The 26,800-nt window shown below is 55.6% G+C and overlaps 10 protein-coding genes across 10 annotated transcripts; 5 read left to right on the top strand and 5 right to left on the bottom strand.

Annotated features, from left to right (window-relative positions):
* Positions 1-104: 104 nt before the first annotated feature.
* EX895_001127 (uncharacterized protein) lies at positions 105-1,454 on the bottom strand (the record flags this gene model as incomplete). Its single annotated transcript, XM_029881727.1, has 1 exon — positions 105-1,454. One exon carries the CDS (start codon positions 1,452-1,454, stop codon positions 105-107), a length of 1,350 nt encoding a protein of 449 aa, XP_029741815.1.
* A 1,030-nt stretch (positions 1,455-2,484) lies between these two features.
* Positions 2,485-3,182, top strand: EX895_001126 (uncharacterized protein; the record flags this gene model as incomplete). Its single annotated transcript, XM_029881726.1, has 3 exons — positions 2,485-2,511; positions 2,609-2,982; positions 3,137-3,182. The coding sequence occupies 3 exons, from the start codon at positions 2,485-2,487 to the stop codon at positions 3,180-3,182; spliced, it is 447 nt and encodes a 148-aa protein (XP_029741814.1).
* Positions 3,183-3,289: 107 nt separating this feature from the next.
* EX895_001125 (uncharacterized protein) lies at positions 3,290-4,651 on the bottom strand (the record flags this gene model as incomplete). The annotated part of the gene is made up of 1 exon (XM_029881725.1): positions 3,290-4,651. One exon carries the CDS (start codon positions 4,649-4,651, stop codon positions 3,290-3,292), a length of 1,362 nt encoding a protein of 453 aa, XP_029741813.1.
* A 2,403-nt stretch (positions 4,652-7,054) lies between these two features.
* On the top strand, positions 7,055-10,396 carry EX895_001124 (uncharacterized protein; the record flags this gene model as incomplete). Its single annotated transcript, XM_029881724.1, has 1 exon — positions 7,055-10,396. One exon carries the CDS (start codon positions 7,055-7,057, stop codon positions 10,394-10,396), a length of 3,342 nt encoding a protein of 1,113 aa, XP_029741812.1.
* Positions 10,397-10,596: 200 nt separating this feature from the next.
* EX895_001123 (uncharacterized protein) lies at positions 10,597-13,128 on the bottom strand (the record flags this gene model as incomplete). The annotated part of the gene is made up of 1 exon (XM_029881723.1): positions 10,597-13,128. One exon carries the CDS (start codon positions 13,126-13,128, stop codon positions 10,597-10,599), a length of 2,532 nt encoding a protein of 843 aa, XP_029741811.1.
* Positions 13,129-14,006: 878 nt separating this feature from the next.
* EX895_001122 (uncharacterized protein) lies at positions 14,007-15,359 on the top strand (the record flags this gene model as incomplete). The annotated part of the gene is made up of 1 exon (XM_029881722.1): positions 14,007-15,359. The coding sequence occupies one exon, from the start codon at positions 14,007-14,009 to the stop codon at positions 15,357-15,359; it is 1,353 nt and encodes a 450-aa protein (XP_029741810.1).
* Positions 15,360-16,302: 943 nt separating this feature from the next.
* EX895_001121 (uncharacterized protein) lies at positions 16,303-17,928 on the top strand (the record flags this gene model as incomplete). The annotated part of the gene is made up of 1 exon (XM_029881721.1): positions 16,303-17,928. One exon carries the CDS (start codon positions 16,303-16,305, stop codon positions 17,926-17,928), a length of 1,626 nt encoding a protein of 541 aa, XP_029741809.1.
* A 366-nt stretch (positions 17,929-18,294) lies between these two features.
* Positions 18,295-20,158, bottom strand: EX895_001120 (uncharacterized protein; the record flags this gene model as incomplete). Its single annotated transcript, XM_029881720.1, has 2 exons — positions 18,295-19,850; positions 20,014-20,158. The coding sequence occupies 2 exons, from the start codon at positions 20,156-20,158 to the stop codon at positions 18,295-18,297; spliced, it is 1,701 nt and encodes a 566-aa protein (XP_029741808.1).
* A 2,133-nt stretch (positions 20,159-22,291) lies between these two features.
* On the top strand, positions 22,292-25,483 carry EX895_001119 (uncharacterized protein; the record flags this gene model as incomplete). Its single annotated transcript, XM_029881719.1, has 1 exon — positions 22,292-25,483. The coding sequence occupies one exon, from the start codon at positions 22,292-22,294 to the stop codon at positions 25,481-25,483; it is 3,192 nt and encodes a 1,063-aa protein (XP_029741807.1).
* Positions 25,484-25,572: 89 nt separating this feature from the next.
* On the bottom strand, positions 25,573-26,476 carry EX895_001118 (uncharacterized protein; the record flags this gene model as incomplete). Its single annotated transcript, XM_029881718.1, has 2 exons — positions 25,573-26,312; positions 26,398-26,476. The coding sequence occupies 2 exons, from the start codon at positions 26,474-26,476 to the stop codon at positions 25,573-25,575; spliced, it is 819 nt and encodes a 272-aa protein (XP_029741806.1).
* Positions 26,477-26,800: the final 324 nt, after the last annotated feature.

Below are 26,800 nucleotides of genomic sequence, written 5' to 3'. Positions count from 1 at the left end.
CTGTACACAACCAGGTTCTGTTTTCTGTTGTGGAATAGTGATGATTATTGCATGTTGCTAGAGTGTGGACTGGGATTGTCGGTCGACAGTATTGCTTGAAAGATCTACCAGTCGTCGTCGGAACCTTCCTCGTCCGAGTCGCCCATGTTTTCCTTGCGCTGACTGAGTGCAGCAGCCAGAGCACTCGCAAGATCGCCATCACCTCCGCCTGCACCTGGCGACTCTGAGCCTGATGCAACGGCAGCTGCGCCTGCGCCTACTGCAGCTCCAGCGACACCACCAGCAACAGCAGCTCTTCCTGGAGCAGGTGGAGCAGCTGCGTCGGTCTTTTTCAGATTGTGCACGCTTTTGCCTTGGATGGAAGCGAGCAGCGCACCGCGACCATCCTGAGGTGGTGGCAGGGGAGGCGAGCCGCCAGCGGGGGGCGGCGGCGGTGGTGGAGGGGGAGCGCCGCTTCCACCCATGGGCGGTGGAGGAGGCGGAGGCGGAGGCGCGCCGCCACCCGCTGCAGGTCGCATAGGCGGAGGGGGAGGCGGCGGTGCGCTGGATCCAGCTGGAGCACGTACGGGAGGTGGCGGAGGCGGAGGAGGAGCAGACAAGCCGCCTGCACCCGAGCGAGGTGGTGGAGGCGGCGGAGGAGGCGCAGCAGAAGATGCAGAGGCAGTGGAGGCAGTTGCGGCATGGCGAGACCTTGGAGCTGGAGGCGGAGGAGGCGCCTTGCGCTTGCTCGTTGGAGCGGGAGGCGGCACCTTCTTGGCCTTGGGAGCTGCGGGAGGCGCTGGCTTGGCAGCAGCAGAGCCTGGGCCGCCACGTTTGCCGACAAAGTCCTTGATGAAGCTCTCATTCTGGCGGATGTCTTTTTCGCTGATGCCAAGGTTTCCGAGCTGTTCGAGCAGCGCTTGCCACGTGGGATCGACGTTTTCAGAGCTGAAGCCATGCTCAGCGGAGAAACCCATGTGAGCGACATGCTTGAAACCCGAGGGGGCGCCGATCATGGACTTGTCGATCTTGCCGCCCGAAGGGGCCTTCTTCTTCTTGGAGCTGGACGAGCTGGATTTGGACTTTGCGTACTTGGATCGGTTGTTGACCTTCTTGAAAAGGTCGTTCGCTTCGCCCTCGTCGGCAAAGGAAAAGCCGATGAGACACTCGTCGCCTTCGAAAGAGTGGAAGAAGGTGCGGTCCTGGTTGTACTGGAAGCCCTCGTAGAATTCATGCTCCCAAATGACGCCGCGGGTGCCTTTGAGATCGACAACCTTGAAGTAGAAGGTGGCTTTGACAAGGTCACGAACAAAGGCGATGGCACCTTCAACCCCGGTATAGCTCCATTGCGAAGGGGAGGGGTGAGCAGCATAGACACGTCCGACGGTGGCAGTGATGATCTTGTTGCTGGAGGATGGAATGGCAGATTTGACCTTGGACTTGTCCGAGGACGAGATGGTGGAGGAGGACGGCATGGCTTATGAATGGCGGTAGTGCTTTTCTCCGGTCCAGCGGGCGATGACGACGTAGGTGGTGAGGGGGATCAGCAGCGGTAAGAAGAAGAGGCAGTTGTAGGGAAAGCGCAGGTAGATGGGGCTAGCGGACGTGTCTCGAGAGTCGGCGAGGATGAGGAAAGGGGCGATGCCGACGAGTAAGAGCAGTGAGCTAGCCACGATCAGCCGGTAGGAGTTTCGCAAGAGGATGTGTGGATACGTAGAACGAGGTGCTGTGTTTATCGTTGGGTTGATCGAGAAAGAGTGTTGCCGTGACCGTTGCTTGTTTTTGGCGATCATGCGTCAGACACTGAAACGAGGAACTTAGACGAGCGAGAGGGGGCAGCAAGCGCGCCAGATACCTCTAGTGTGTTGCAGCGTTCCAAGTGGAAGTCTGCGATCGAATAAGGAGCCGGTTGAATTGGGCGATGATGATGAAGGATGTTGGTAGCTGGAAAGGTAGGATGAGGAGCGCGACATTTGGTGGAGGAATGCGCAGTAGAGATGTTCCGCAACTGCATCACCGCGTGCGGACTTTCTTTCCGCCTTGGAGCCTGAGCTTGGGCCACTGTGCTGCACCGCCTTGGCACATCCAGAAGGTTGTGCATCACTCCGGCTTGTGACAATCGGGAGCTGATCCCGCAAGATTCGAGTTGCAACATACCAAATTTCCAGCCAAATTCTCTCAAAGTAATCGGGAGATAAATTCGCGAGTGCTCCTCCACTGTCTGCTACTGTGTGGAGTTGTGCTTGTTCTGTCACGCTCTCGTCACAATCACGTTTCACAGATACACCATCATCACCTGCTATCATCTGACCATCATCATCTCGTCGGCGGTTCCGCACTGTCCTGATTAATTGCGAGACGTACTCTTATTTACCATCACTCGATCAGCCTTTGGACAGCTCCTGCATCGTACTGTCCCGTCTCGTTCCGCTTCTGTCGGCAATCCGCGCTGCGATCCCTCACCCTTCAAGAATCTCGACTTGCTAGATTGGTATCCCATCCGTCATGTCGCTCCCAAAACGCATCATCAAAGTGAGTAGACGTCAGACAATGATCAATTTCGAGCAGCTCTGGCCTCGTACTGACTGGTGCAGCTGTGTTGTTCACTGTCGCTCTCTCTCTCCTACAGGAAACTGAGCGTCTCATCGCCGACCCAGCACCTGGCATCAGCGCCACTCCTCACGAGGATAACTTGAGATACTTTGACGTTGTCATCTCGGGTCCCACACAGAGCCCTTTCGAAGGCGGCGTCTTCCGTCTCGAGTTGTTCTTGCCAGAGGAGTACCCGATGTCCGCTCCCAAGGTTCGCTTCCTCACCAAGATCTACCACCCAAACATTGACAAGCTCGGCCGCATCTGCCTAGACATTCTCAAAGACAAGTGGTCCCCAGCCCTCCAGATCCGCACCGTCCTGCTCTCTGTCCAAGCTTTGCTCTCCGCACCAAACCCGGACGACCCGCTCGCCAACGACGTCGCTGAACACTACAAGAAGGATGAGAAGGGGTAAGTCCACTCGCTCATATCCTTGTTTTTTAACTATCGGTCACAGCTAGCTCACTCTCTATTCCCTTCTCTATTCCCTTCTCTATTCCCTTCTCTATTCCCTTCTCTATTCCCTTCTCTATTTCCATCTCTGTCCCCACTACGCCGCTCACAGTGCCATCGAGGTGAGCAGACAATGGACAGCATTGTATGCCAAATGATTTCATTGCCTCGATATCGTGTAGTCAGTTCATCTTTCAGGGCAATCAGAAGCGGTTGCTGCGCCAAGGCTGGATCTGGTTGATACAGACTGGTTTGAACGACAATATCAGCGCTGGAACATGCCTACGAGATCCTCGAACTTGGTTCGCGAGATTTGCAATCCCCCGCTTCCCTCCATCTCTGGTACGATCGGGTCCTCCTCGGTGCCGCTCAGCGTCGTTTGCGAGGGGTCTCTAGCCTCCGTCTCCAACATCGGAAGTCGAATCGAGCCCCCGTTTCGCGCCTTTCTGCTTTCATAAAACGCGATCCACATCATCGGCACGCCGAAGAGCACCGATTGCACCGTATAGTTGATTCGGGCGTACGTCTCTTGCGATGTGACCCATTCCAGTGGCGCAATGACGAACGCTTCCAGCAGGTTGAACGGTGGCAGGTACACAAACTGATCCGGAGCCCTCACCATCGAAATCACCTTCTGGCAGAAGAAGGCCGCGTACACTTCGTCGGCTGAGTCCACCACATCGCTGTACGCCGTGCCAAAGAAGGCAATGAGGATGTTGAGCAGAATCACCGCTGTCACAAAGCAGTACGCGTAGTACAGGATGTGGCCGTATGGATATCCGAACGCATCCTCGCTCGTCAGGTCGAAGTCGGCTCCGCCCAACACCGACTGGATGAGCAGGTCGATAATTTTGACCAGCACGTTGTCCACCACCGCCTCGTCCGCAGCGTCGAGCGCAAGGAATGCATGTCCAAAGCCGACCATGACCAAGGCCAGCAATGTGAAAAAGATGGCACTCTCCTTAAACATGCGCAGGATGATGACCGTCAGCGTGCCAAAGTAGACGAAACCGTCAAATACCTTGAGGAGCTGCACCCAGATCAGAGGTGCGACGCACGCCAGGAATTGGAACGTCCGCAGCTCGTACGAATCCGACCTTTTCCCGTGTGCCACAAAGCTAGCCACGCGGAAGCAGAATGAGACCAGTAGAAGGCCGTCCGTGCAGATATCGATGACCGTCCAGAACTCGATCGCACCCAGTCCACCCATCTTGACCCAGCGCGACGCATCTTCCACCAGGTAGCCTGCGGCCATCACCCACAGGATACCTTCGAACATGTCGAACGACTTGAGCGTCCTCGTCTGCACGGTGAAGATGGCCAGGAAAAATACCCACAGGAAGATGTTGGTGATGTACGAGTACTTGGGTACACCCAATCGCGCAGGGTCAAAATGCGATAAGAATGCGCCGTCGTCCTTCCTGTCGTATGGCACAAAGTACGTATATCCTTGCGGTGAGTACTTCTGCACCAGCGATCCGTCCCAGATGGCCTGCGTCGCCCTCCTGGCTTCAATCGATGCCAGGATGGGCACGCAGTTCTGATCGATGGCCGCTTCCAGAGCCGAAGTCGGTAGCGCAACGTCGCCGTCGCTCTCGTACCGTCGGAACTTCTTGGTCAAGCACATGTGGAAGCTGCCAGTGTTGGAAGAGCTTTTCTCGAAGGAGCTTCTCTCGATGTGCGCGACAAGCCGTTGTACCAGCACTTCACAGGCGACAACCCTGTTTTGGTTGAGACCGTGGTCCAGCGGTTGCTTTTCGGCATCACGTTCGAACGTCTTGCGAGCTTCCATCAATGCGTACGGCACGGCATCGCCAAAATCACCTCCGAGCTCGTGAAAAGCCGAGACAACCTTGGTGTCGATCAGGCCTTCGGCGCTCGTGATCCTCGATTCGTCAATGTCGCGGTCAATGAGTCGTGCAACCAGCGATCGTGTTCGGCGAATCAGCGCCGAGATGATGGCCGGATGCACATCCAGCTCTGCGTTCAGCTGTCGCAGAGGTTCGTGGGCGTCCGTCGATGCCATGATTCTCTTGGATGCTGAGGCTGCGTTGAGCGTGATGTTGGTAGGGTGATCGTGGCAGCAGGAAGGAGGCTGATTTGAACAAGCGAGGTCATCATGGACGCTGGCCTTCGGTGAATTTGGATTGCACATGCGTCTCCTGCATTGCGTTAAGCGAGCGCGACACAGGCTTGGCGTGGTCAAGCAACTTCTTGACGAACCCACCCAGTGTGGAGGCGGTACGTGCACGAATCGGTGCTAGTTCCTGCCGCATCACACGACCGATTCCAGCTGTTCGATGCCTGGATCAGGCGTCATTGTCCTCTTGTGATGAGCTGTCACACATCTGGAACAACTCTGATCGTCAAGCGGACTCCGTGTATCCAATGTTCTTATTCCTGTGCGTCGCCTACAGATCAAACTGGATTCGAGCTAGGTGCGGGGGCTCAGGTGACCAGCTGCCTGTCCGAGAACGACAGGTTTGAGAGCCCGAGCAAAAAGACGTGCTGCCTTGCTTGATCTTTCACAAAGTTGATTTTGTTGGTTTATACACGCCAATGATTTGATCTTAGAATCAGCTTTTTAATAATCATATCGGCCTAGATACTTTTTGAGTCTGATGAGATGAAAATCAAACGGTTCTAACTCGGATTTGGGGGAGCAGGCTTACCAGCGCAACCGGTTTCGCCATTGACATACATTAAAAGTGCCGTATCGACGCTCGCGCGGAAAACGGGTTCGTGGGGATGATAGGCTACTCTCATTGAATGTGAAGGGTGGATTCATGATTTCCTGCTAAGGAAATTGGCAAACAGAGAGATATGTCACACAGGCGAATAAAGTCGACCGTGCACGATCTACTGTTCCCGCTCCCATTGTAGTACAATCACAAATTAATCACTATCTGAATTTGTTGCAAATAGCCGAAAACATAGGCACGTCTTACTGGGGTTCAAGTCGAATCACAGGACTCCTGTCGCCCTAGACATATCGATGCTTTAAAAGGTGCTGAAGACATACTCAGTTTGCTATAGATGCCGGCAGCCGCTACGGTGAAGAAGGGTGCCCGATCTACTAAACTCACAGCGGGCTACCGGGGGCAAAGAACGAAAACCGTAAGTTATCAAACCAAATCTAAAGAGATTCACAATGTACGTTCTTGGACTGAGTAACTGAGGCTGAACAAACCTCACGCGGTTAATCCTTTTGTTATCCAAGTTGTTGAATAGGATAATCGAGTGATCCATAAGGCATGTCCCCGTGTCTTGGAAGAGAGAAGTATTCGGAATTTCACGACTGAGACTCGCAAACCTGAAGGTAAATAACGGCTACTTACCGAAATTTTTATTGGCTAGCATATACCTTTAGTTGAGACAGAGCTTCGTTGATAGATAATAAGAGAACCGAGAAATGGTAGTTTAACTATAATCGTATTCGAAGCATGAAAACAGGTTCTTGGTGCTTAGCTAGTGGAGCGGAGCGAGCGAGGGCGCTAATCGCGCTACTTTAATTTGCGAATATTGGTCTCACAGGGGTCAGTCTACCAAAATCAAGGAGGTCGGCATGATAATTTCAGGAAGGCCAAGATTTGGTACATTGTGATTGATCCGGAGTTCGTGCTCAGGCAGCATGCGGCGCTGACCTGGTTCGCAAGCAAACACTCTTTCAAATTGTGCAATTGAGAAAGGTGTAACATATGGGATCATACAACCAATCAGCGACTCTCGCTTCCTCCACAAGTGCCGATAAGAAATCTCACCTTCCAGAGAGATAAGGGAAGCGCTTCCGAGACACGAGCTAGAAGAAGCCATGCGGAGAAAGCCGACCACGATTCCGATGTCTTGTGCCTGAGCAGAAATGGTAATTGCTTACCACCATCACCATCCTTACCGCCGCGGCCGCCAACAACAACAACAACAAGCAACAGCCCACGCGCATCTGCATGACCGCCTTCTAAAGGCCTCATAGCGACTCAAGACTGCTTCAGAGCGTCGGTGGCAGATCGCTTACCAAAGCATCCTATGCGAGATGGCAGGGCGCGCAAGCTCCATCGCGGAGGATATCAAGCCCGGGTCGATCCCCTATAAGAGGAGCCAGCGACCGTCCTGGTCCTGCACTGAATGTGCTAGACGAAAGATCCGATGCGACAAGAAGGTTCCGTGCCAATCCTGCATTAAACGAGGCAAAGCAGAGAATTGTCGACTTGAAGGTTCATCTCGCGACGTTGCCGGCCCATCATCTCAGAAGCTCGACCAGCTTTCAGAACAGCAGGAAGGCGGCTATGGCGGAGCGTTCGCCCGTTACTCGACGCAGCCTGCCCTGGGTCGAAGGGGTTCGTCGGTGTGCAGCGTGCAGGCGGACTCAGGTCAGTTTCCTCGAGATGACGCAGACGTCTTCGTGCAAGGACTCTCGCGATTGCAGATGCAGCTAGATCGCATCGAGCAGCGCTTGAACCAGCAGGCGAGGCAAGAGGAGTCGATCGAAGACGTCAAAGCCAGGCTCAACGACGTGGAGGATGTAATCTCGGTGCTTGGCGAGAGTCGGGCGAACTGGGCCAAGACCGCGGTCTCTTCTACCGCTGATACTGAAGCGGGACGAACGCCCTTGGATGTTGCAAGGGGAGAAGGCTCGAGCAACGACAAGGTGAAAGTCGGAGGTGACGATCCTTCTCAAGCAGCCGCGCAGATAGCTCGCCGGCTAGATGCAAGCCTCCCAGCGATGCGGCCACAAGGACGGAATGCCGAGCTTGCTTCGACGGATGCAGCCACCACGCTCGAGTTTCTCACACTCGGAAAGGATCGACGCCGCGATGTCGACTTTGACGTCAACTCTTCTGACAGCGAGGCCGAATCTGCTGCTCCCGGAAGCCCGGAAGTTGCAGGCACCCGAGTTCAGGCTTCGAGCAAGACAAGCCCTGCTTCGTCCAAGGTCCGCAACGCAGAGGCAGCCGGGTTCGATTATGGCTTCGACGGAAGATCACGCATGCTCAAACATCTTCGTCGCGGGCTGCCTTCTCGCGTCGTCTCCCGTATAGAGACTCTGCTGAGATTGCACCCGGACGACCTGCCGCCTGCCAATCTACTTGCAAGACCTGCGACACAGCGGGTTACCGAGGGTATAAAAGCTGTGACGCTCTCCTCTACCGAAATACTTCGCATAGTTGCAGTGGCGAAGGAGATCGGCGCTTGGCAGCACTGCTGTGTTCACTTCCCAACTTTCGAACGAGAGGTCGAGGCATTCGTTGCCATCGCTGTCCCGGAAGAGGGAATCACCGAATACGAAGGATATCGCGCCATCGATCCGGCCTGGCTCTCGCTCTTCTATGTCATCTGCAGTATCGCCATCCATCAAATGTCGGAAGAGGAGAGTGCCTACTGCGGTCTCGGATCCGAGACAGAGCGCATGCGCACCGCCTCCGCCCTCCTAAATGCGGCTATGGACTGCCTCTCTCTGGCCGACTACCTTGTCAAACCATCCGTCTACTGCTGTCAGACAATTGCGATCCTGTGCGTCGCAGGTCACAACATTTGCGGCAGCGACCTACTCACTTCTCTCCTTGCCATTGGAATCAAGACCGCGCAGACGCTCGGCTTGCACGCACTTGGCCGTACTGCAAGATTTTTGGAGGCGTGCGCAGTGCAACGCGGTCAGGTGCTACAACGTGCGGGTATTCAATGCAAAGACGCAGGATCTTGTCGCCTCCCAGACGAGTCTCCAAGGCAATTTGCGATCTGGAAGAAGCGCATCATTGATCTCGAGGTGGGCAAACGGGTCTGGTGGGCCTTTACGCAGCAAGACTACTTTGCTATTCCCTTCAGCGGGTGTTTCTCCATCGTCGAAGGGCAGTATGACACTCCTCTGCCGCACAATTGCTCGGACGAGGATCTGGAAGAGGGCCGTCTTATCAATCGCGAAGTCAACGTACTCACCGTGGCCTCCAAGCAGCGCTTCACCTGTCACGTCGCCAAAATTGTTTGTGACTTCTTCGAGGACCTCAACAAGACACGCGAGATGCCGTCGCTATCACTCGTCAAGCACCACGAGGAGCGTCTGCGCTTTGTGACAGATCGCTTCAAGGCGTGTCTCTATCCGAACCGGCCAGCATCTCCACAGGGCGGCCTCACGTCCTTGCCCAGCTTCACCACGGTCTTGCAGCACTATCTGTTCATCTCGGTGCAGCACAAGATTCTGGTGATGCACCGTGCTTTCTTGTCTCGAGACGTTTCAGCTGAGGAAAGGGCGCTGTCGCACAGCGCTTCGATCGAGACGGCTCGTGGAGTTCTGCATGAGCTCGAGCGTGGACTTGGGCTCAACGCTGACGGGGATGACAGACCCCAGCTGGATCTGCAGTCCCGAGTACACGGTGGAGCATTATGGACCATTCCTTATCACTCTGTCGCCGCCGTCACTATCTTGGCGCTGGATATGTTCGAGCCCGCCTCGAACCCGGACCAACGCGCATTGCGACGCCAAGAAGTCAAACGCGCCCTTGAAGCGCTCGGTCGATTCACACGCAAAAGTGCCATCGCTCGCAGAGGATGTCAGCTGCTCTCAAATCTTCTTGCTGAAGGCGAACGTTTCGATAGGCGACCAGGGCAGGCAAGGAAGCGCAAGAACACGGACGGAGTCGACTCGGTCCTCAAGCGCATCCGGCTGCCAGAAGGTGAAGACGATCCAGAGCAAACCCCCAAGACTAATCCGCGGAATGGTTCGGCCCCCAAGTCATCCGCGACGGAGCCCACGATGGTCGCTACCAACACTCAAAATGATCCGACATTGGAGGCTAGCTGGTTTTCGCACTTCAACCATGGCTCGGTTCGCTCGGACGTGTCTTCTGCATTTGTCGAGGGTACGTCACCGGACGAAGAGTATACCGGCCTCTTTCCCACGGCTTCTTTTGGATACGGATCGACTAACTTCAACCCACTTGCCGGCAATTCAACGTCTCGGGCCAGCAACGGTGCCTCGTTCCACCCTGGCGAACCGGCAAATTCGCTATCGAGCATGTTCATCTCATACAACGGTGGAGCAGGTTCTGCGGAAGCGGCACAAGGCGCCAGCCCAGCAAGCAGCCTGCGAAACGGAGGCAGTGATCTAAGTGCAGCAGCAGGTAAAGCGCCAGTATGGAGGGGCGACTTTGACACACCTCAGAGTAGCGATTCCGTGGTTCCGGCACCGTCCTGGTCGAATGCACAGCCAAGCACGTCGTTGGGTGGCAGCCAGACCATTCTGCCAGGCATGAATCTCAACATGCCACAACAACAGCTGGCCCAAATTCTTCCAGCGCTCGAGTCTATGCCCGACGTTTGGAAGCTGTTTGACGGTACGCTAGGTCAGAGTCTGGTCGCGTTTGAAGAAAGTGGATTCTGACGATCCTCAGCAGCAATAGAATGTGTGAAATGTCAGCTCAGCCCAAGTTTGACCGTGATTGGACGTGTAAGACACGAACCAAACCGAATGAATGAAGAGATTGGAACATGATGGGGTTCAGAAAACCTCAACAAGATCACACAGTGAAGTCACGCTGCAGATCTATTGAGATGACATCAATGGTGTGATAACGAGACGAATTACTTTAAGGCACCATCCCGTGCAAGTTGGATCTGCTGAGCAACTGCATGCGCGACTTCATCCCAAACTTCGGCATCGCGGTAGGGCCTCTCATGAGTTCCAGTACCAGCGCCTCGATGCTCGATGGCGCTCTCGCCGAGACCAACGCCAAGACCGGGGACTACGATGTCGTTGGACGATCGAGCTCGAGCAGTCGGCTCGACCGGCTCGAATTCAAGGGCATCGGGAGGATGGAACCAGTAATTGAGCGCCATATGCACCTTGCTCGAGTCTTCTGCTTGGCCACTAGGGTTGGGCGGGGTGCCAAGAGGCGGAATCGAAGAAGACGTAACCTCGTGGTACCAGCTGGCAGGAAGGTAGAGCATCTGGCCCGGTTTCAAGAATACTTCAATAGGGAGTGGACAGCCAGGCATGAGAGAATATGACTCGGATGATGGTGCTCTTTTCTTGCGTTGCGGCGCGTTGCCATTTGCCTCCTTGGGCATAGGGCGAGAAGGGTCGTCAGGAATGTCGAGGCAGCGGTGCAAGACGTGGGGTGGGATGCGCGAGAAGCTCTGAGGTTCGTTTTCATCCTCGTTGTCGGGAGCATCAGGGGAGGCTAGAGCATCGGCATTCTGACCAGCCATTGCGAGGAGCTTTTCGAGTTCAGCTTCACCGTCGTCCACATCCCCAAACTCGGAACCGGAGTCGGCGGGCAGGAAGCCTGGCTCGTCCGAATCCTCGTCGTCTTCGCTCGAAATTAGCTCGTGCGGATGATCAGAAATGTCTTCGCTGCCGGACTCGCTATCTCGAGAAGCAGAACGCACCGGGGTGTGGAGGACCTGCTCTACACGAGAAGCGATTTTAACTCGTTTTGCAGGTGCAGGGAGGTCGTCTGACTCGACAGTGTCCGACTCCTGCTGGTCGTCTTCGGGGTCGGACGTGTGGGATTCATATGAAGACGACACTTCTTTGCGCTTGAGTGCGAGACCGTGGGAAGCAGCAGGCTCTGGCAATGGCGTATCTGGGTCATGTTCGTCTTTCTCGGATGGGGTCTCCTCTTCGCCCTCTGAGTGGCTTTGATCGTTAGCATTCTCTGAAGCCGATTCGCCCGAGGACTCGTCTTGCTCGGCAGACGACGCTTGGCCATGGCCGGAATGGTCTGATTCGGCGACACTTTCAAGATAGGCGCGAAGCTGCACGATGGAAGCTGCATCGCCGGCGAGTGCGGCTACTCCAATGTGTTTGACTGGGGCCGGTAGTGATGCCAACAAGCGACGGGCTTGATCATCGTCATCGTCATCGTCATCATCATCGTCCTCCTGTTCGTCGTCATCATCATCGCTGTCAGCGTCAACTTGGTCTTCGGTAAATTCTTCCTCTCCTGACGACGCGTTGAGTTGATTGCCATTGGAGTGGACGAGGCTGCTCAAGAGATCGTCGAGCCCCTGATTGCTATCTTGATCGAAGTCGAAGTCGTCGTCCGAAGTGTCGGCTTCAGGATCGATGCCTTGTTCGTCCATGAGACAGATGCGAAGTTCAGCTTCTGCTTGGAGTAGGGCCTCTTCAGCTAGCTCCTGGGGACGGGTCTGTTTGGCTTTACCCTTGCGTTCGCTCTTGGAGCGGGAACCTTCCCCAGCGTCTGCAGCGGCGAGCTCGTCGATCTCGCGTTTGACTCGAAGACGGGCTTTGTGACGCCACCTCGCAGCATCCGAGGGCACGAGGCCATCCGGACGAATGGGGAGTTGCAACTTGCGGCCGGGGACGGGCACATAAGAAGGAAGCTCGCCAGGAGGTGTGTAGACAATGAGCCCATTGCGATGCACTCTGTCGACGAAGCCGCGAGGATGGAGATAGCGATGTGCTGACGGAGGAAAGAGGAGAAAGCGCTTGTAGCCGGAGAGTAGGATGTAGAGGTTGTCATGGAAGTCGTGATGCAGTCCCGAGCTCTTTCCCTCTTTGCTGTTGCCCAGCCACAAGTTGCACTGTTGCAGGACGAGGTTGCCGAGGAGGTCTGGTTTCGCGGGAAAGTCGTTGGAGAGTGCGTTTGTGGGCGCAGGAAGGACGTTGTCCATCTCGGGCTCGTAATCGCTCTCATCAGAATCGGCTTCGACAAGCTTGGTAGGCTTGACTGTTGAGGATTGAGGGCCTTGCTGCTGCTCGTCACCTTCCTCGACGTACTGGGTGGTCAGGTACCACTTGCCGGCGCTTTCTGTGTCTTGGAGAATGTCGAGGAACTCCGAGAACTTGACCTTCTTTCTTTTGACGGATGTACCAAAGTGACCTGCATCGGGATGGACAGGCTCGATCTTGACGGGGATGTCGCCAGCAGCCGACTTGAGATATTGCAGATCGGTCCATCTGGAGGCGTTCCACTCTGGATCTTGAAGCAGGCCATCGATAATGACTGGGCGGCGTTGACTGATGAAGTGAGTCCACATGTCGGCCGGCGAGATGCTGTTGCTGACCTTTGCAATTCTGGGACTACTCTCTGCCGGTAGCCATCCCTCGTAGGTGTCGAGGTGGAGCGGGAGCGGAGGTACCCTGAACATCTTGATAGCTGCAAAGGCTGGATGGAGGACCACACCTGCCTGGATGCTAACTCTCAAGACTTGATGTACAGTGAACGAATAGCAATTTACGGAAACGGATGCATCGCCACGAAGCTCGAAGCGCAAGCTGGCAGGGAACGTGCGGCGCGCCTGGGATGCAGGAAGGGTGTTGATGACAACGAGCAAGTGATGAGGAAGAGGGGGGAGAAACAGGCGAGATAGCGACAGGCTGCGGCTCAGTTTTCTCTTTTCCAATTTAGAGTCTCTTTTTCGAGTGGGTCTTTTTTTTTTGGACGTGAGAACCGTGCAGAGCAGGAGCAGCAGAAGAGTTCAAATGACTGATGTCGTCGTTGTTTGCTACTTCTACCAAAAAGCACAAAAAGGATTAAAAGTTGGACCCTGAGTGCATGGACTGCAGGGAGCTTCTGTTGATCGCCCGATTTACAATTTCATCGGCGTGACGCCTTTTTATGATCGGATCGTATCTGATCGAGAGAAAGAGAGATTTTCGAAGGGTTTGTTGCTTCAGACTGCGGTAAAATTGAGCATTTGATTTTGCAGCAGAGCGCGCTTTCTTTTCGCTTCCTAACAAACCACCATCCACTCGTCACCATCAATATGGTGTCCACTTGAAGCGTTGGCTTTGGTGCCCTTGTCACCGCTTGTAATCGGGTTCCTTGTTGTTACGTTTGACCGCTTCGCTTTCCTTTCGCTTCCTCTTCCATCCGTCCGTCCCGTTCTCACGTTGCTTTCGTTCGCAGCAGATCTGCTGTTGCTCTTGCCGTTGCTCTCCGTTCCAGCCTTCTCCACGCCCGCCCACCCATATACCCGAGACCGAATCTCTATGCCCCTCGCGCCTCTCAACTTAGCTTCGCACCATGTCCAGCATCACCGGTCTCGGCCGTGCTGGTCACGACGCGGACGTCAAACTCGCCAGCGAAGAACAGCTTTCAGCCATTCGCAGAATGGCTCAGATCGTCGCGCGTATCTTTTACGAGGATCGACACATTGTCCTTATGGATCAACTCGTCAGCATCACTGTGCTTCCTGCCGATGTCCTTGCGCATCGCCTCGGCATCCAGGTCAAGGAGCTCGCGGCTCTTTCGTCAAAGCTGTTGGAGGACAAGCTAATCTGTACCTTCCGCAGGAACGAAATCAGAGACACCATCACGAACCGTAGCGTTCCACGCACCTACTACTATCTCGACTTCAAGCTCTTCCTCGATGTCACAAAATGGCGCATGATGTCAATCCGTAAAAAGATCGATACTCGTCTGCGCAACGAGCTCGACAACAAGGGTTACGTCTGCCCGCGCTGCAAAATGTCCTACTCCACCCTCGAGGTAGCGCATTTGCTCGACATCTCCCGCAACGTCTTTGTATGCGAGACTCCCGGCTGCAACACCGAGCTCGTTGACAACGAAGAGGCCGAGGACGTCAAGAGAAGCAAGGACAGCCTGATGCGTTTCAACGAGCAGCTCTCCACCTTGCTTGGAGGTCTTCGTCGCACCGAGGGGATCACTTTACCTCCTCTCGATGTGGGTGCGTGGCTTGCAAAGCACGCTGCCTCTCAGCCATGGTTCGCCGCCAGGTCCGAAGATGCCTCTTCCGCGCCCTCCGTGTCGACCGTCAACGGCGCGCCAGCTCTGCAGGTCGACCTCGCTTCGAACGATCCGGCAGCCGAGGCGGCTCGCCGATTAGCCAAGCAGAAAGCCGAAGACGAACAACGAAAGCAGAATGCTCTGCCAGCATGGCATCTTGCCAGTACCGTCAGTGGCGAGCAGACGGCGTTGGGTCGCAAGCAGCAGCACTTTCAATCGTCGAATGGCCTTGACGTTGACGAGGGCAAAGACGACGAGGATGGCGACGATGACGACTACTACGCGCAATACGCCAGCCTGCAGACAGCAGAGGCAGCAGCAGCAGCGCCATCACCGTCGCCGACAAAAGCCAGCCAAGCATTCTCAGTGGACGAGGAAGAGTTTGACGACTTTGAGCCCGTCACTCAGCTATCCACCGAGGCGAGCACACAGCGAAAGCGAACACGATCCGCGTCAGTCGCCAGCGATGCCGACAACAAGCGTGCCAAGCCAATGGCGTCGCAAGAGAACGGACATGCGAACGGAAGCACGGCTGCGACGGCTGCGACGGCAGCGACGGCAGCGGACGGCGCTCGCGATGGCGGTGATGACGACGAGGATGGCATGGACGATTTTGAGGATGTCGTGTAGCCACCTCACTTCGAAGAAGCAAGACTTGGCTTCGCACCCGCTGCCGCATCTTGCCTGTGCTGACCCGTTGAGACTTGTTCCGCACAGAAGCATCCATCCTTCTCCCTCCCTGCCCTCTCTTTCCCCTCCCGGTCTTTCCCTCCATTTCCCCCTCTCCTCTCGTCCTTGCACCTGCAAGGTACACATGCTGGGTCTTAAGAGCACCGAGTCTTGGAGCGCGTCGCCTTGTGCGATTGTGCTCCCGTGACCGGGGTTTGAGTCATAGCCTAGCGACAGCAACACTTTTTCATCTAGTCTGGATTCGTTTGCGTTGTGTTGCTCCTCAGTGAGGGCCTTCGTAGCCAACGCGGCGAGCTCCTCTTGTTAGGGGCGACAGCGCTCTGGCGTGTTCGCTCCCTTTGCTTCGGCTCTGATGCAACTAAAGATGCAGCCCGGCTTGGTCCATAGGTCCGTCGGTTCTTCGATCTGCGGAGGTCATCAGAGCTGCCGGAAGCGTCTTCTTCTGAGGATTGCTTTCGAGCCAGAGTTTGCTCGAAGTCCAGGTCTGTGAAGACATCATTCCCTTACCCCCTCACCCTTCTCTTTTGCCAGCCTTGTCGTAGTCTTTGAGTAGCATTATACAGAATATTGAGAGCTGTGTTGCCTGCAAACCCGAGCTTTATTGCGATTGAACAGTGCCAGTGTCTCGATTGAGTTGTGTCGTCGAAAGGCCGAAAGAGGAGCTGTGAGCGTGACAAGCTCCACGTCGGATTGTTGTTTGAGAAGGTGCTGTCAACGTGGACATCTTTTCCGACGGCAACTCCGCAGACCCTGAGTTGACTGTGCACGACCCGCCGTTTTGAGCGTTCGTTCAGCTCGTTTCAAGTCTTCTTTCCCATCCACCACCGCCAACACCTACTCGTCGACGTATCGCGCGTTCGAGGTAGAAAGCGCCGAGCGAGCGATGTCGTCGCTTGCCACCTCAGCTTTTGTGTTGCCAATAGCCACTGCGGCCTTGCTGCTTCCGCCATTGCTCCAACTTGAAGCCTCTGGATTTTACTATACCAGTGGCCCCCTCTGGCCTCCATTTCGATGGCTCTCTGAGTACTTGCTGGCGTCGAGTCCTTCAAGGCTCACCGTGCTGCTCGACTACCTCGTATCCTCTAAGCAGAGACAGGCAATCCTGTACTACGACAATGCGTTTCCCGGACTGTTCGCCGCGGTCGGCCTCTCGTTGATAGGTTACTGCTTGGCCAGCGCAGCTATTGCAAAGACAAAAGACGTCTTCCTCGCCCGCGGTTTCAAGGGCCGAGACCTCCTCAAGAACAATCCCGAGCACATTCCCGAGAGTCTCGGTCTGCCCACCGCCGCAGTCTACATGGCGCTGCTCTTCCTCTTAATCCCCTTCCGATACTTCTCGTCTCGGCTGCAAGGCATCTACAAGACCGGGGACGACTGGGAAGGTCGCATGGACGGCAGGGGCGGGTTCCCTCATCACGAGCTCGCAAGCTTCCTCTCGGCGCTGTTGTCGTTCTTATCAGCCATCGTGCTGGGCTTCTTGGACGACGTTTTCGATATTCGATGGAGATACAAACTACCCATTCCTGTTATTTCGAGCATCCCTCTACTCATGGTCTACTATGCAGGAGGTGGAGGCACGTCGGTCGTTGTCCCCGGCTGGCCTGGCGTTCTGAGGCAATGGATTGGGTCGTCCATCTTGGAACTGGGGCCTCTCTACTACCTCTACATGTCCCTACTTTCCACTTTCTGCACCAACAGCATCAACATCCTGGCCGGCATCAACGGCGTCGAAGTGGGTCAGGCTCTCGTCATCTCGATCTCTCTCTGCATCAACGATCTGCTCTACCTCGACTCCCGTGCTGGTATGGCTGGGTCAAGATCTAGTACAGAGCTGCTCAGGAGGCATCTGTTGAGTCTCTACCTGCTCTTGCCCTTGACAGGTGTCTGTCTGGCCTTGTTGTCTTGGAACAGGTATCCAGCGCGGGTGTTTGTAGGAGACACGTTTTGCTACTTTGCCGGCATGGTCTTCTCCACTGTGGGAATCTTGGGTCATTTTAGCAAGACCGTTTTGCTCTTCTTCGTTCCTCAGATCTTTAACTTCTTGCTAAGTTGTCCACAGCTATTTGGATTCGTGCCAAACCCACGACATCGCGTGCCTAGGTTCCACGCACCTTCCAACTGCCTCTATCCTTCGATTCAGTACTTTGCCTCTGGAGACAAAGCCAAGGATGACCAACTTCCCAACACGTCAACAAAGCCTCTTCGCCCAGCCAGTGTGGTCTCGACGCTGATCCTCAAGCTCCTCTCTCTCCTCTGCTTGGTTCAGCTGGAGTTTTACGATGACGGGAAACGTCAAATCAAGAGCACAACCAACCTGACGATTCTCAACGCCATCCTCGTGTTGAGAGGAGTTCGTCACGTACCCACCAAAAGTCCGCTTGCGAAACCATTCACTGGACCACACATCTCAGAGTACGGACTGTGGCTTCACACGATGCTGATCCAAGTCGCAGGATCCTGTCTCGCTTTTGCCATCCGTTACTGGCTCGCCTCTGTAGTTTTTCCTTGAGAATGTCACAATTGTATCATCCGCAATCATGACCTCTGGTAACAACACCTGCTCAGCTTGATATCACACCGCACGCAAACAATTGGGAAGAAACGAGGGAATCATATTCACAGAGCAGCCGCAGCACCCAAAAGAATTGAGATGAAACAACATTAGAGAGCAAAGCTTGTACAGGTTGAAGGAGAGAAAGCTTGGAGGAAAAGCGGGAGAAAACAGCGGAGCATCCAAAGAAGAAAAGGAGTCGCATACGGTGGGGGAGGGTACGTTCACAAAACTTTTGGAAAAAGGATGTGGTACGGGGATATCGATTCGGAAGCTCCTGGGATATCGATACGTAGCCAGTCGGTGTCGTTGAAGACTGCTTATTTATGCCTCCTTAGCCTCAGTCTCGGCGGCCTTCTCCTTGCCAGCCGACGAGGCGCTACGGTTCAAGCCGTCCTGGGAAGGCTCACCTGCCTGAGCGGACTCGCCCTTCTTCTCGAGAAGGTAGCCGTTGGCTCCCACCTCGCCCTGGGAGGCGGCACCACCAGTGTAGGCGGGGACCTCCTCCTCCTTGGTAGCCGAGGCCGAGGTGCCGGTAGCAGCAGCGCCATGCGAGGCGCCGGAGATAGCGGGGGCGGCGTGAGGGTCGTTCTCGTCAGCAGCTTCCTCGTACTCCTCATCTTCCTCCTCGATGGAGCTTCCGTCCTCCTCTTCCTCCTCGTCCTCCTCCTCGGAGCGGTAACCGGCGGCACGGACGGCGGCGGGGACGATACCGGAGCGGTCCATCTGCTCCGAGGTGGTGAGGTAGACCTTGGAGAGCTGCTTGATGTCGTTCCACCACTCCATCATCTCCTCGTGGCTGCGAGCGCGGAAGGTGTAAGCATGTTCGCGACCCATGCCGAGGCTGGCGAGACCCTTGGACGGCACGGCCGACTGGTTGCCCGTGACCTTGCGGCCCTCGATGTGGAACTTGTGGCTCTTAGCGGCCATGGTCGAGGGAGGTCCGAGGGTGCATTCAGGCAGGAAGAGCGAGAGTTCGGGTTGAGGGTGCTTGGTGGGGTCGGAAGAACCGTGCTCGTGGAGGTAACCGGCGGGGGTGAGGATGTAGAAGGACTCCTTGTAGGTCTTGGTGAAACGCTTCTTGCGCTCGAGGATGCCCTGGTGGACGGGGATGACCGAAGGGTCGTCCTTCCCGGGGTAGTCGATGGTCTCGGGGTTGCGCAGAGGAGTGTCGGGGTCCAGAAGGTGGTCGGAGCGGGCCGCAAAGGCGATCCACTCGGAGTTGGGCTGGAGGGAGCGCATCTGGACGCCGAGGCTGAGCCACGTGTCCTGGACCTGGGCCGACATGCGGCCGGACCACTCGTCGAAGGTCTGCCAAGCGCTCTGGATGCTGCGAACGATGCCCTCCTCGAAGTGGGCCGAGTTCTGCTGCATGATAATAATGGACTTCTGGAGAGCGTTTTCCTCGTTGACCTGACGCTGGAGCTGGCGGAAGACCTGCTGGTTGGCAGCGAAAGGGTCCTCGCGGGCGGTGACGCTCATGGGGGTGTTCTTGAGGAGAGTGATGGAGCGGGCGAGCTCGGTGATCATCTTGGTGGACATCTCGCGCTCCTTGGCGACCGAGTTGGCGAGCTTGCCAGTGTCCTGCTGGACATTCTTGATGTGGGCTTTGATCTCAGAGCGGAGCTTCTGGAGGTGCTGGACGATAGATCCCTCGACCGTCTTGGCAAGGTTGGCGTGGTGATCAGCGATGACGCGGGTCTTGTCGCGGATACCGTAGTAGATGTCCTGGATACCGTCCTCACCGAGGAACTGATTACCCTCGCGGAAGGGAACCTGGATGACACCGCCAAGCTTGGTTAGCTCCTTGGCTGTGTTGTACTCGATGTCGGCGATACCCTCAAAGTAGCTAATAAGCTGCTTGGTGATGTGCTTCCAACCTGAGCAATTGAGAAAACAAAGTGCAAGTCTGTGTCAATTTTCGTCCAGCGCCAAATTGAATGAACTTTCTCTGAAATAAAGCCATTGCCAATTGTGCCCGTCTACACCTAGTGCGAGGATGACAAGGGGTAAATGGCCCTAAGAGGGGGGAATTGTACTTACCAGTGAAACGCTCGATGAGAATGTCGGAAGGACGAAGCTCGTGAGGGCCGGTGTTCTTCTTGATGAGAGAAGCGTTGCGGCTGGCAACGGTGGACTTTCTGCTGAGCGAGGTCGCCCTGGTGACGGTGGATTGTGCGTCGGCCATTGCGGATGCGGTGACGTCGACGGACGTACGTGTGTTAATACGGTGGTGTGAGTTGAAACCGAGTTTGGGGCGAGCGTAGAAGTAGGAAGCTAGCCTGATATAGGGGTATGATGGTTCAGGGTGATGATGGTGATGGGGAAGAAAGATGGACGGTGGATGGAGAAGGCGACTGAATAAAGCGGAGGATGGGCGACGGCGAGAATGCTTCAACAGGAATGCCCATACGGTCGGGCGTAAGGACAGAGGAAAGTGAGCAGAGAGCGTAAGCCAGCAGCAGCAACAGTCACCTCACAGGCGGATCAAGTGCCGCTTTGACTGAGGGCCGACAGCTGTGACGCAACCGAAGCTGGATGGCTCTCCCTTGCTCTCGGATGGTCCTCCACCTTTTTACACAGCGCACTGGCCGCGTCCCATTTTTCAGTTGGCTACGGCAGCAAGCAGCACAAACGGAAGTTGAAATGCCGAAGAAAGTCTCGATGCGAATGCGAATGCGAATGCGATGACGATTACCCTCTGGTACACGGGCGCCAGACTCCGATTTGGGATTTTCGAGTTTCTATTTTTTGATTTTTGATTGAACGGCAATTGAGCAGTGTATTTTGATTGCGAGCCAATGTCAACGTGCATGTCGACTCGCCCTCGTCCTCCCTCACACTGCTCAAACACCGCGGATCACGCTCTTTTCGTCTCCCCGCTGTCTAGACCTGTCTGTGCCCTTTTCTACCCGTTCTGTCGATCAGGTTCATGGTAGACAACAGGTTAGACAGATCGCTGCCACTGTTCTGCACAACACACGGCGCCTCAGCAGGCACGCAGCTCGGCCCGTCCATGTCGACCAAGTCCCCTAAGTCGCCGTTCATTCCGTCTCCTCGAATGTGACCCGCAACGCACAAGCACCGGACAACAGGATGTCGGTTTGGTGCTCATGCACCCTCAATCGGCCGGTCAACCTGCCGATCCTTTCGGTTCGTCGAACAGTCCGGGTTTTGGCTTGCGCACACTATCACACATTGTGTTTCGTTCTCCGTGTTGCGAGCCTCCCTGCCGGTAAGGTTCTCGGCATCAATACCAAGAATAACGCCAAGCTCTCGTGCGTGCACGCTCATACGAGCCGCAGCCGCAGCGAAGGACGAGCGTGCACGCGGGCAGTGGAGTTGGTGCCGGAGAGAGGCTCCAGTGAAGGAAGAGGGCTGTGCCGTGACGTAGCTCGGCATGCCATTGGAGCTGGTGCCGTCGCTACAGTCCAAATATTCCACCTTCCTTGCAGCAGACATGCCTATTTTTGGCCGCAGAGCTGCGAGTTTTGCTGGCCCCCTCGGCTCGCGCTGGCTGGGCCAGGAAGTTGTTTTGCAGATCATTCCGCTCGCTTGCGTTTGCAGAATCAACGGTGCGGTCCGTCTTGATAGTTGCGAGCAACAAACAAGGCTTGTTGCCGTACGCTGCACTCGTTCTCGGTGGAATCCCTTGCTTGCGTTGTCATGCCCTAGGTCGGATCTTGACCATTTGATTCCCTTGAAGGGTCTTTGAAGGGCTACGGCCGTATTGGTGTCGTTGTTGGTGGCGCTGCTTCCCCAGAGTTTTACGGCGAATTACATGACCATCTTTTCCACTGCGAATTTTTCCCCGTGTAATGAAAAAGCTTCGTGCGGGCCTGTGATTGGCACTGCACTTTAGTTCACAGCCCATGCCGATCAACATTTTCTACACAGACTGGCCTGACTCGAATTGGAGACACTCTTCGTACAATGACTTGACAACTTGCCGGTTAGCAGCTTTTGAGAAAGCTAAAACGGTCACGTCCCAAGAAGATTCGCTGTGTGTTCGTGCTGCCGATCTCAGGCGAATGGTCCCAATTTGTATTTCGAAATCACGCGTCGCGTAAAGCGGCGTGCCCACTTTTTCTTTGCCTCCCCATTCGAAATGAAAGCAACACCTGGACCTCTACTCGACGGCTCTGGGCTGAGTCGAAGTCTGACACTTTTGACTATTTTTTGGTCTGAGAAGAGCAACACTCATTCCCATTCTCGTCGGAAACCACTCTGATGCGCAGCCGGTCAGCGTCGCCGTCGTCATCACTTCCATGATCTCAATAGCGGCAGCAACAAAGGCAGTAGCACCTCCGCTCGGACGATCATGGATCCCATCGCTGAAGCATCAGCTCAACCAAAACCAGCTCGGCCCAGAGGCACTCTCGGTCTAAAACGAGCCGTTCCTTCTACCCTTGCCAGTGCGTCCTTTGCTTCGCCATCTCGAGCAGGTGCGGTTTCCAGCATCGACACCGCCACTCCAACGAAAAGGGCTAGACTCGTTCTTCCATCCCAACACATCGGCGAAGACGACCACTCCGAGCCTCTACCCATCGGCACCGTCGGTGGGAACGACACTCCACCTTCGCATGCATTTCTCCTCGCTCGCAACTCATCGTCCAATCAGGGCGCCGCTGTTTCTGCGCCACCCGGCACCGAAAACGCTGCACCTGGCCCATCCAGTCGAAACGGTCCATTCTATCTGTGCACGTGGAGGAAGCCACAGCAAAAGAAGCACAAGACCTGGGACGGCGATGCCATCCTCGTCGTCAAGGATGCAGGCGAACGGTGCAGTCTCATCTGCTCCGAAACAGGTAAAGAGCTCGTCAGCTCGGCTCGCTTCTCATTCAGCCGTCTCTCCTCGGGCGACGAGTTGGCGCTCGGTGGCAAAGAGATCGAAATTGATCGCGAGATTGACCATGCCGAGTATCGTGATATGATCGCATTCACCCGCGGTGAACTCTCGCCCGTCAAGAAGGGTCCAGCGCCCACAGCTATACGCACTCCAAAACCCTTTGTAGCACCCGTCAAACGCTCTGCCATCAAGCCTGTCGATATCAATCAGATCGCGCCCGCTCGAGCAGAAACCTTCTACGGCAAGCCAGCTCCGAAGCTCCTCCGCAAAGACCTCAACGACGACTCGACCGGATCGCGCTCTGTAAGCCCATCTTCTCACGTCAGCGGGCTCATCAACCCGGGTCAAGGCAAGAAGGCCCATCCTCGATTCGACCCAGACGAACCAGGTGCCATCGTCATGAAACGGCCTGACGAGAGCCACCAACGGCGATACAACCCCAAAGGCCGTCCCGTCGTCGACGTCGTGCTCGATCCACAGCTCACCAAGGCCTTGCGCCCTCATCAGGTCGAAGGCGTCAAGTTCCTCTACGAGCGCGTCATGGGCATGCATGCCGACGGCGAAAAGGGTCAAGGCGCCATCCTAGCAGACGAGATGGGCCTTGGCAAGACACTCCAGACCATCGCTCTCGTCCTCACGCTCATGAAGCAATCCTGCTACTACACGTCCAAGTCATGCACCATCGAACGTGCCATGATCGTCTGTCCGCTCACGCTCGTCAAGAACTGGAAGCGCGAGTTCCGCAAGTGGATCGGCACCAATTCGCTTAACGTGCTCTGCATCGACGAGGGTCGCGGCCGCGAAGATGTCGAGCGCTTTGTCCGATCCAAGGCCTACCACGTCCTCGTCATCGGCTACGAAAAGCTCAGAAGTTGTATCGATATTGTCAAGACAGCGCAACCGGCCATCGACTTGATCGTCTGCGACGAGGGTCACAGGCTCAAATCCAAGGATGCCCAGACCACCCAAATGTTTGACGAGCTCTCCACCAAACGCAAGATCATCCTCTCTGGCACGCCCATCCAGAACAATCTCTCCGAGCTCTACGCCATGATCGACTTTGTTGTGCCAGGCTTGCTTGTCAACCCTGAGGCGTTCAAGGCCATGTTCGAGGAGCCCATCCTGCGTTCCCGTGCCAAGCACTGTTCTAAGCAGACCAAAGCCACAGGCCAGGCACGCCTCAACGCGCTCATGACCATCACCAAAGACGTCATTCTCCGTCGCACCGCCGATATCCTCAGCAAGTTTTTACCGCCCAAAAAGGAGATGGTGCTCTTTTGCAGCCCAAGTCAGGAGCAGATTCGCATCTACCAGTCTATCCTTGGTTCGAGCGACGTGCGCTCGCTGCTACGCGGGGAAGCCGGCAACGGTCTTTTGCAGATCGGCGTGCTGCGAAAGCTGTGCAACACGCCAGAGCTGCTGCTCAAGGACACGGAATCGACAGCAGACAGTCCCACCAAGGCGCTCGTCGGCGACCTCACGCGCTTCTTCCCGCCTAACTTTGTGCGCAACGAGGCGAGGTTCGGCGGCAAACTCATCTGCGTCATGAACCTGCTTCAGACGGTCAGGGCACAGACCAACGACAAGGTAGTGCTGGTTTCCAATTTCACCAGCACGCTCGACATTGTCGAGGCCATGATGCGCAAGAAGCGCTATCCGTACCTTCGGCTCGACGGCAAGACGCCGCAGGACGAGAGGATGGCCATGGTCAATCAATTCAACCGCGAGGGTGTCGACAATTCGTTTGTCTTTCTTCTTTCTGCAAAGAGTGGTGGCGTGGGTCTGAACCTGATTGGCGCAAACCGACTCGTGCTGATCGATTCGGACTGGAACCCGTCCACGGATCTTCAGGCTATGGCGCGTATCCATCGAGACGGACAGAAGAAGTCCTGCTACATCTACCGGCTGTTGCTCTCTGGCACCATGGATGAGAAGATCTACCAGCGACAGATCTCGAAGCTGGGCCTGTCCGACTCGCTCATGAATGCAGAGAAAAAAACGGCGTCGGACACGTTTTCCCAAGAGGAGCTACGCGACATTTTCACGTTGCATCTGGATTCGACGTGCATCAGCCACCGTCAACTGCTCTGCGACTGCGATGGCAAGGGCGGCAGTGCCAACTTGAATCAGCCCGGTCAAACGGGGTTGAGTACGTTGGCCGACAGCCAAAGTTCGATCAAGAGCGAAGAGGAAGAAGAGCTGCCAGGATTCGTGGCTGCATCGCAACACGTGGTGGACAAAGCGGCGCAGGACAAGCTGGAGCGACGCAAGAAGCTGCTGGCGCTGTACAAATGGGCGCACTATGACTGTGTGAAGCATCCCGACGGATTCCCCGAGGACGAGATTGTGGCAGCGATGATCCGCAGTGGTCGCAAAAAAAGCAACCCTGCTCAAGGTCGACCCCAAGGCATCAAGGCTGAGGCGGAAGACGAGTGGAGTAGCGATATGAAGGAGCGAGGCGACGATCTGTTCCTTTCCCAAAGCCCTGACGAGGAGGAGGAAGACGTGGATGGCGAAGCGGCTTTCGGATTTGAGCGGAACAACTTCCGTATCGACGCCGTCGAAGCAGGCAGAATCTTGTTCGTGTTTGCAAAGAACTCGGACCAGACCACGGGCGATGCCGCTCCGGCGACGGTGGCCACTCCGCTTGCTGCACTCGAGTAAGGTCGAAACGATCTGTCTATTGCGTGGCTCTTACTGTCAGCATCTAAAGACCGAATCAAGCCTCGAACTATTTGCCAGCTCAGTTTGTCTCAGGCAGGAGGGGGATAGAGGCAACGCCCCTCCATACCGCCGTCGACCTGCAGATTGACGCCGGTGACGTGGCCGCTGAGAGTTGGGCTGGAGAGGACAAGAACCTGGCGTGCGATGTCGGCTGGCATGGCGACTTTCTGGAGCGGAGTGCTTGCCAGCGCCCTAGCTCTCACTTTGTCGTCCTTAATCGTCTCCTCGGCCATTGCAGTATAAACCCAGCCTGGGTTGACCGAGTTGACTCTCCCACGCGGGGCGACGCGCACAATCTCGTTTTTGAGCGTCGGGACCAGTCCATACATCAGAGCGGATTTTGTTGAAGCGTAATCTCCGTGATCATGTTCTCCGAACTTGCCGGCAGTGCTACCGATGAAGCAGATGGAGACTGGGTCGGTGATGGCGGCAGGTCTGTCCTTCAAGTTGGACAGGAAGGAGCGGACGAGGAGGAAGGCGCCATCGAGGTTGACAGCGTGGGTGTTGCGCCATTGTGAGAGGGTCATGTCGGACAGCGCAACGGGCTGGACAGGCCAGATGCCGTGGTTGACGACGAGCACCTGAACGGGAACGCCTTGCCTGGATTCAGCTTCAGCAAACAGGCGCTCGATAGCGGATTCGATCGTCACATCTGCTTGAAGAGCAACGAGGTCGGGCGTCGTAGCGAGATCGCGAGGCGTGGTGTTGTAATGTGCGGTTACTTTTGCACCTGCAGCAAGAAAGGTCTTGGCCGTCTCGAAGCCGATGCCTGCCATTTGTGGAGTTGAAGAGTTCAGCAAGTTAGGTCTGAGCGACCAGGACGACAAAGATGTGCATAGCCGGTGTCAACTTACCCCCCGAAGCACCGGAAACGAGAACGTGGACACCTGCGAGGCCAAAGTCGAGTGGAGAAGATGACGAGCTGAACGACATGGTTGTGCACGTGCTTTTGAACGTCGGTCGGTCGCTGTTGCAAGAAAGGAAAGCAGGGACGCAAAGGGTCTGAGATGGTGTCGGAAAGCAGCGAAGAACGACACAACACCGTACCCGAGCGGGTCATATTTGCGTGAATTGCGCTTTGTGATTAATGTTTGATTGCCGTCGGTCACGCGCATGTTAGTCTCTCTCGTTCTCCGCAAACGGCGAGTTCTCGGTTGAAATCTTAATTTAGTGGACGCGGCGGGCGGATGGACCGTGAGCGAGCGCGTTTCTCACGACTTTTCCTGCTTTCACGACCAAATCGCCTTTCTGAGATTT

The sequence above is a fragment of the Sporisorium graminicola genome, chromosome SGRAM_10 (genome assembly GCF_005498985.1).
Source record: "Sporisorium graminicola strain CBS 10092 chromosome SGRAM_10, whole genome shotgun sequence".
Lineage (NCBI taxonomy): Eukaryota > Fungi > Basidiomycota > Ustilaginomycetes > Ustilaginales > Ustilaginaceae > Sporisorium > Sporisorium graminicola.
The sequence above is the reverse complement of the archived record's forward strand: the minus strand, read 5'-3'. Positions and strand labels throughout refer to the sequence as shown.